Here is an 8,912-nt window from a genome sequence, read left to right as displayed (position 1 = left end):
TGTAACTTCTCGTTGAGAAAAGATCCTCTGAGGTGTGAGAAAGACGAAAGTGCAGATTGCGTGCTGGGACGCTTCCTTTCTGTTCCCTGCCCGAGTGCCCCAATCCCACTGCCTTCCAGCTTTTGGAGAAATGTGAACCATCGCACATGTGGCTGCATTAATACAGAACAGCGAAACCTCACCCAACCTCCCGCTGAACGCTTCCAAACACACGCTGAAGGGGGTAGCAGCCCAACATGCTGCCAAACAGTCCAAGCCTTCTCCAGCCTCTCTCTCTCATTCATTTCAAAAGTGATACGTAAAAAGACAAAACAAACCTCAAACATTAACATTTAAACCTAAATAAAGGTTCTAAACCTCTGTCCTAAAACCCTCACAGGGCTCAGACATGCTGTGCTACTATGGCAACCATGTTAGCTTCCTCTCCCATTAAAACTGCAAGTTTATCAGAGTCACAAGGAAAACTGAAGGTTGTTAATTTTCTGAAATTTTTAATAGAATATTTCTCTTCTTAAGTTATATTTTGGGCAGTAGATGAAAACATGGATTTAGCGATTTACTTCCGTTAAATCACAGTGCTTACATGACCTTTCCTCTCTTGTTCTGGTATTTGTCTCTTTCTAGTTCCAGGTTTTGATCGCTTATTCTATATTTTGTTAGAATTTTCCTTTCACGTGCATTTTTAATACTTAGATAATGTGTCAGCGTATGATTTAATTATTGGCAGCATTTTATTTTATTTTCCTGATTTACCACCATTCTTCCACATATCATCACAGGGAGTTAAAATCTTGCCAGAGTCTTTTATTACATTTCTGCTGCAAGAACGAGTACAGATTGTCATGTCCAGTGCGGTTGGGCCAACAGGCAGAGGAAACAGGAGACAGAACAGGCCGGAAATGCTTTGCGTGTTACTGACTGAGCTTCGTCCAGACTGTGCGATGGCCAGTGTTTTCTTGCTCTGTCTTGTGTGTGGACATGTGGATAAAGGCCGACTTCTGCTCTGCATGTGCTACTGGACGCATTTCTGTGCACTCCTGGAAGGTTTTAGTCAACTACAGCTGTATTTTTTTAAACTGGGTTTTTATCCCTGTTTTTTCAGATCTATATGACATTAATCTCCCACATTTCACACCCATACAATTGAACTGGTTGTACTGTAGAATGACACAATTGAATGCATATTTGATTGGAACATTATTTTTAAACGTATTGTTTATTTTTCTAAACGTTAATCTAATTGCAGGTCTGAACTTTCCTGACGCACTCATTTCAACCCCCAGGTAAGCAGGGCTGGTGCTATGTTTTAACATTTCTCCCCATAGGTAAACTGCGGTCTGGATGTCTTCTGGAAAATCCAAATTCCCGTGTTTTTCAGATGAACTGGTAGGCCCACCTCTGGCACTAGGGCTTCAAGAGTGACAGGCGTTACTGCCAACCTTGCGATGTGTGACATTATGATGTCGGAATGGTCCGGCATTGCTTGGTAATTTATGTAGGACTAAGAAACATCCCTGTGTCACTCCAGGGCACTGCTGGAAGGATTCTCTTCTGTATTTGACAGTACTTACTGTACATTTGCTCTTTGATTATTCTCTTTGTTTCCATTCCTCTCCCACTCTCTTATTCCCACATTCCTTCTGTGGTTCTGATGACACAGAGCTGTAAAAAATAAGAAGCTAAATTAAAGCCTCCCTTTTACGGGGGGAATTCTCATTCACTGGGAAAATGCTGGATTCTTCGTTCAAGCCCATTCCTCTCTTCCACAGACATAAAAAGGGGCAAACAAAAGCAGCTTCAAAGCCCCAGTATGAATAATACAATGACGTACATGTGGAAACGTTCTCCTCCTGCTATTAGATCAGGATCTCCAGAGGAGGCCAGATTGCATTTCCAGAAGGCTTCCCCGAGACATCAGACAAGCCCTCCATCAGAGCAGCACGCACTGGCTCCATGGATCATGGCCACTGGGATGCCAGGAACCACTCAGGCCCTTACTGGCGCACGCTGGCCACGCTTGGCTGCCTGGCATGCAGACGCATGCCCTCACGCTGCCCTGCTCACAGACGTGTGCCCTCACGCTGCCGGTTAGCCATGACCCAAACTTGCTGACTGTCATAAATGCAGCCGGCCCATGGCTGGGTGGGCACCAGGCAATGGAATGTCACGGCCAATGGAAATCAATCCAAACTTCAGGGAATGAAAGGAGAAAGAGAGAGAGAGAGAGAGAGAGAGAGAGAGAGAGAGAGAGAGAGAGAGAGAGAGAGAGAGGGAGAGTATGTGTGTGGGGGATGGGTTGGGGAGATGCCTTTGATCTGGGTGAAAACTGATCCCAGGCCTTGGAGATACTGTGTCCACATATTTGATCCCCACCACAGAAAGAATGAGAGAGAGACACACACACACACAGAGAGAGAGAGAGAGAGAGAGAGAGAGAGAGAGAGAGAGAGAGAGAGAGAGAGAAAACACATGCAAAAGTCCATTTGCATTGCTGAGGTCCAGCAGTGTGCAGCTGGAATACAGAGATATGTGTGTGACATGTGGGCAGATGGGCTGTTACGTTTGGAGTTGGGTGAAAAGGACAGACTCATGTAGGCAATTAAAGAAAACGCATGTACATGTATTCCCATAATCCAGAATCCATGAACGAAAATACCCTACCAGCTCCATTCCACAGTAAGTGTCTACATATCTGTCTGCGCTGGTGATCGCACCACACTATGGTATGAACAGAACACAGAACTGAAGATCTTTCTTTGTATCCAAAGCCACAGTGACCATATGATGGAAGCAGAGATGTTTTTTGTGCTTCCTTCTTTTTACGTCATATCTTAAAAACTCCTTGTGATGCACATTCATGAGACCAAGCACACAGGACAACAAGCGCTCAGCGCAGTGCATAGTTTCAGTGTAGCTAAATACTCAAGCCTGTGGTAGATCCCAGCATCTAATCAAATATAGAGCAGCACTGTGCCATACAGACTTACACACGCACACACGCACAGACCCATAGCTGAAATGGTCTGAACAATGGCAGAGATGTTCTGGCTGTGGGCTCCCGTGTAGCCTACAGTAGCTGTGTGTCCCCAGTACAGGGCCACTGGCAGACGGGGGCCTTCACCACACAAAACCCTCCAAACAGGATTAGAGTGGACAGCTGCTAGCGTGTCCTGCCTCCGTCTTTTTCTTGCTCTGTTTCTCTTTCTCCTCTTTCATCCTCCTCTATCTCTTGTCTTTTTATGGGTTGCTCGTATCACATATTTTTAACAGAAGTGATCAGAAGTAGACCGGAACTACTCAGATGAAGAGGATTCTGAATACACCATGTGATACTCTATTGTAGTGCAGAACATGATGGAAATCCCACACCGAGTAAAAACAGTTCAGCTTTTTGAAATATAAGACTATTTTGATACAAAGGAAGTAGATATTTCTTTAAACCGTTTTTGACATTCGTGAAAGCAGTAACTGATTTCAGGGCCACAAAAACGTTAGGGAATGACACATACACACACCATGCGGGAAGCTTACGTGGTATGACAAGAATTCACCCCCCCCCCCCACACACACACCTCTCACTGTACAGTTACCAAAATACAGGTCACAACATGAGACACACACTCGTCACACAGAAGCAACTCCAAACCTCAGCCCCAATGCCGTCTTGCTACATCTCAACGTATAATCAGACCAAAATACACCAAACACTGAACAGATTTTGTAGAAAATGGGGTATTAATAGCAGCTATTGCTGAATATATGTGTGTGTGTGTGTGTGTGTGTGTGTGTTTCATGGATCTCCAGCTCTGCGACTCGGGGGGAGAGGGCAGAGTGGAGGCCCAGGCAACACTCACCGTTCTGGGCATGGAAGGCGACAGGGAGCCATTGCTCATGTAGGGCTCGTTGTTCATGTTGCCCATCATGATATAACTGGGATAGCCAGAGTAGGGGTGGCCTTTACTGTACAGCTCCTGCAACTTGGCTGGAAAGAGGAAGAGAAGCAGAGACCTTTAACTGGATCAGCAGGGGAAGAAGAGACCCTAACGCACAAGAGCCCCAAAGCTCGCAGGACAGCCGCGTTTCACACGTGCCGACGGACACGCCGTGGACAGAATGTGTACGCATTTCAGAGACTCCAGACCTGGAGAAACACACAGAGGAATGAACAACCAAATCTGACCCTTGCGGATCTGGCTACATGGCACTGGATTTATTTATTATCGAGTTCTGTGGTGATACTGGGCAGAGAAGCACGAGCCTATGCCATCCTGAGTTCTTCTGCTGTCTTCCACGCCTTCAGGGTCTTGCCCTGTTTATCAGGAGGACAAAGGAACCCCTCTGTGCTAATTAGCAACAATTAACACACTCTCTCTCACACCCACACAGAGTATAAAAACACAGACAACCCCCAACTGTTTACTGAGCTCTTCAAAGTGTGTGCATTGGTGTCTGAACGAGAGAAAGAAGAGTGTGTGTCAGGGTGGTGGAAGTTGTTTCTAGTAGAAAGAAAGATACACACACACCCATTTTACTCAGAAGGGGAGATGGAGGAGTGACTGTAACTGACCGGGAGAGAGAGAGAGGGAGAGAGAGGGAGAGAGAGGGAGGGAGAGAGAGAGAGAGAGAGAGCATGTGTGTGTCTGCTGTTCACGACAACCAGAGAACAAAAAAGACCACAAGTTCTTCCATTGAAATGCACTCCACACCATACCACCATGGGCCCCTGAAGATCAAACACACCCAGCCACAACTCTCATCCCTGACACTAGCGCTGGAGTGTGTGAGTGTGAGTGAGAGTGTGTGTGTGTGTGTGTGTGTGTGTGTGTGTGTGTGTGTGTGAGTGTGTGGGTGTGTGAGTGTGTGTGTGTGTGTGTGTGTGTGTGTGTGTGAGTGTGTATGTGTGTGTGTGTGTGTGTGTGTGTGTGGGTGTGTGTGTGTGTGAGTGAGTGTGTGAGTGTGTGTGTGTGTGTGTGTGTGTGTGTGTGTGTATGTGTGTGTGTGTGAGTGTGTGTGTGTGTATGTGTGGGTGTGTGAGTGTGTGTGTGAGTGTGTGTGTGTGTGTGTGTGAGAGAGAGTGTGTGTGTGTGTGTGTGTGTGTGTGTGTGTGTGTGTGTGTGTGTGTGTGAGGGCCGCCTGTGAGTAGGAGTGAGGGCAGGAGAAGGTGAGACCACCCCACTGCTGTCCACACGCCGCAAACCTGCAGTCTTCTGGCCCAAAGCACACCAGGGCTTTCAGACTGTTCTTTGTGGTCCATGTGAACGTATGGCACTTTGCACATGTAATTCCAGTCAATGTCATATTACGCAAACATTTGAAAAGTGGTTTCATGGAAGATCAATCTGTAAATATGTACACTTCCAATTAGTAATTACATAATGTATATGTAATATGTATAATATTTATGTTTATTCAATTTACAAATTAGTACTAAATAAACACAATCTCAATTTGATGCCATATACTTAGTTTCTAAATATAAGATTAAATTAGTTAAATGGGGCATTCCTGACACACCCTCTTGTTTGAATATTTATTTTAGGTTTACCAATGACACTTAAGGCCCAACATGGTATAATAAGTCTCAGCAGAGCACTAAAAGCAAATAAAGATTTCTTAAAAATAAGCAGTGAATTGTGTGGCCTTGTGAAGACTCTGAGGAGGTGTCACTCACCGTCGTCTGGGTGATCTCTGTGTTTTTCATGGTAGGAGTCCGGGGCTATTTGGGACTGTCTAGCTGCCTGTTAAAAAGGATGAAAATACAGGAGACATGACCACCATTCAAGTTCATTCTGAAGATATCAGAGAGAGGGGGGGGGGGTGTTCAGGGTTGTCTTCAACCCCCCTCCCTTTTCAGAAGGACTTTTTGTCTTATAGGAGGTTATTTGTTTTTTTTAGAAAATGTTTATATTATTGTCATATTATTACTTTATATCGTATACGTAGGGATACGTGATCAAAAACAGGCAAACGCTATTCCTCATATTCGTTGAAATTCGTTTGACCTGTATTTGAGATAAATAGATATTACAGAATCCATAAATAAATAGAAGCAGGTAAAAGTATATCCAGGCACTCTGCGTAAGCATGGTAACAGTGATGGAGGTGTTGGATCCCTCAGGGGAGGCGGAGATCTGCAGTGGATCCTCATTTAACATTTCCCCAATCATTCGATTCTTCTTCGTGTCACTGCGTAACCCAGAAAGCTGCAGAGGCCGACGGGGAGGCAGGTCATTCACACCGGCTAATGATACGCGGCTCCAGACAGAGGACAGCCCAGCTACAGTCTGCGTTTCAATTCGTGCGAAAGTGTTAGAATACAGAGCACCAGTATTCTGGAACTGCGCAATTAATCACATTGACCTTTGTCGTTTTTATTTTAGCATTTGGCCTTAATAAAATGCTTCTTCTGAAGTCTTCTGAAAGGAGCTCAAACATATTTTGCAATTAGGGCAAAATGATGGAGAGCCATTAATATAATTTGGATCGATGTATCATTTTAATAACGTATACAATACAAATAAATACAGATCAATAAATGGCGAGGTGGAGGAGCATGACGTGTTTGTTGTGCAATCGAAAAGGTTCGTGAGAGAAATAACTTATGGAAGACCAGTCGTTTAAAGCAAAGGTATAAAAATAGGGAATGGTAACTATAAATAACCTAGATGTGGAATAATTGTAATATTTTCAAGAAAGACAGATTCTCAGATTTTTAAAATAACAGGTATTATTGTTTTTTCACTGTAATCAAAGTATATGCATGTTATTATTATTATTAATTATATGTATTTTATAGTATAGTATATGCATTTCATTGTGATTTATTTGGCTTATTACAATCAAGGTGTTTCGAGCTGATGAGAGGAAACATTTAACAAAATATTTAGAATGTAGTTTAATACGGGAATTCCCATTTCTAAACTGGGAAAACTAAAAAAATGTTCTGGAAATCTTTTTTTTTTTCACATTTCTCTAATACCAAACAAAAGGCAAAATGACGAATTACATATTTTACTAGTAACATATGGCTAAATAAGATATCAATGAAACTTACAGTGGTTAAACAACAACACCAGCAATAATAATAATAATAATAATAATAATAATAATAATAATAATAATAATAATAATAATAATAATAATAATAATAATAATAATAAACGATTATTTTAACATTCAATCATTTTATTTGAGAATATTAGTGGTTTTGTACATAGTGATTATATAAAGATTCTCAGAAATCTGTCTGCTGTCTCCGGGCAGGCGTGTAATATTAAAGCTACTCACGTCGTGACTGTTGCTGTTTGGACTAATTTCTGTCTCGTTGACCAAAGACGACTTGATTTCCGCTAAGTCTCCTTCCTCCTCCGAGTGACTAATTTCTGCGAATATTTGCTCCTTTTGCGGGTCTCCTTCATCTTTGAACGGAATCATCTCGTCTGTAGCACAAAGCTCCGGATCTCCTCCGCCACCTCCTCCCGATAACTGTGGCATTTTGTTCGAAGTTCCCTGGTCGCTCACACAGAGCAACAGTTCAAATCCCCCAAAGACGAGAGTGCGGAAAACGTCCCGGAACCGGCGATGTGTGCTTGCCCCGTACGGTGACCGAGCGGCGTGTTAGCGCACTGAGCGACAAGAGCTTCGTCCCGCGATAACGACCCCGGATCCCAGCGGGAACAGTGAGACGTGGTCTTTAAAAAGTGGGAACAGTGAGACGTGGTCTTTAAAATCACACGTCTTGCAGTCTTCGGCCGGGCTCGTTAAAGAGTTCAGCTCAACTTGAGAAGCGCGCTGTGAATGAGCGGAGGACAGCGCAGCCCTGGCAATGCCGCCGCGCAGATCGCGAAAAGAGGACACTGCGCTCTCGTATCTCCTTCTGGGTGGTTGTGTAAAATCGTCCTCTTCAGAAAAAAGCTTTTAAACACTTCAGAGAAATTGGCAACAGATACAATAAAGCACGTCTGGCAGAGCTAGAACCCAAAACGTGTCCGTTTGCGCAAAAAGCCCAGTGAGCTCTTCTAGTTAACTTTTAGAACATATCCGTGAAAGCTTGGGTGAACTTTTGGATTTCAAGCAACATATACCATCAAAACACGTCCTGCAGACCTCGTGGCGGAAGCGCCGTGAACAGAAGTTCCAAGCCGGAGCGCCGCTCCGCGAGCTATGTAGCGCTCGTGTGTGTGTGTTTGTAACGCTCTCCTCCTCTTCCTCCTCCTCCTCCTCCTCCTCCTCCCCTCCGGTTCCCGCACTGACTGGGAGGACGGAGATGAAAGGGAAGCCGCCGCTGTGATTGACACCACACCGATTGACACTCCCGGGGTGGGGGTGGGGGGGTTATACATCTTTCGCTGCAAACGGGAAGAGAGGAGAAAGAGCGCGAGCGCTGGGTATCGGTGCTGAAGTGTCGACCCCGATCTAGTTTACCTCTGATGGAAAGAGGAATGTTGAAGTACAGACGCTCAGAACAGCTCTGCCAATGCATGCTGTTAAAATGTCTAAACTGTGCTAAGGCTTCGAGGCATTTTAGAGTTTAGCTTTAAAAAAAAAAACCCCGAAAGTCCTAAAAACAAACAGTAAACAATTCACCATAGTAATGTACGCTGTAGGGAACTTTAAATATCAGTAGCATTTTCCGTTTAAAGGGATATTTACGAAGCATTTCCTTGTTTAACGTACTTTGAGTTTCAGAAGTATAGTCGTGTTTGTTTGGATTGAAATGCCCTGAGGCATTAGTGATGGCGTAGACCATGCAAAGCAGAGACGAGGATGTGATGTCTGTAGGACACCAAGAGAGCATGATTTCCCAGTGCAGTGAAGCGCTGGAAAAGGGAAGAAACGCGGCTTCAGGTGTTCAGTTGCTCGCGCTCTACGGAGACGTGATCCATAGGTGGAGCGTAGTGGCGCGCGCGGTG

General features: G+C 44.3%; 1 protein-coding gene across 5 annotated transcripts in view; it reads right to left on the bottom strand.

Annotated features, from left to right (window-relative positions):
- Nucleotides 1–8,178, bottom strand: part of lef1 (lymphoid enhancer-binding factor 1) — a 38,212-nt gene extending 30,034 nt beyond the window's left edge. For 2 of the 5 annotated variants that reach the window (XM_081724859.1, XM_081724857.1), the window contains exons 1-3: nt 7,288–8,174; nt 5,672–5,738; nt 3,855–3,982 (exon numbers count right to left, since the gene is read on the bottom strand). In XM_081724859.1, the coding sequence (XP_081580985.1) occupies nt 3,855–3,982; nt 5,672–5,738; nt 7,288–7,494 (402 nt within the window). In that variant the 5' untranslated portion in view covers nt 7,495–8,174. Of the gene's footprint in view, nt 1–3,854; nt 3,983–5,671; nt 5,739–7,287 lie in introns of all 5 variants that reach the window. The other 3 variants (XM_081724856.1, XM_081724858.1, XR_014126585.1) reach the window with 2 other exon arrangements.
- Between the last annotated feature and the right edge of the window lie 734 nt (nt 8,179–8,912).

This window comes from Electrophorus electricus, chromosome 12 (assembly GCF_041902795.1).
Source record: "Electrophorus electricus isolate QZ-2024a chromosome 12, ASM4190279v1, whole genome shotgun sequence".
Taxonomy (NCBI): domain Eukaryota; kingdom Metazoa; phylum Chordata; class Actinopteri; order Gymnotiformes; family Gymnotidae; genus Electrophorus; species Electrophorus electricus.
Note: the sequence above shows the minus strand (reverse complement) of the source record. Positions and strands in the feature narration are given on the sequence as shown.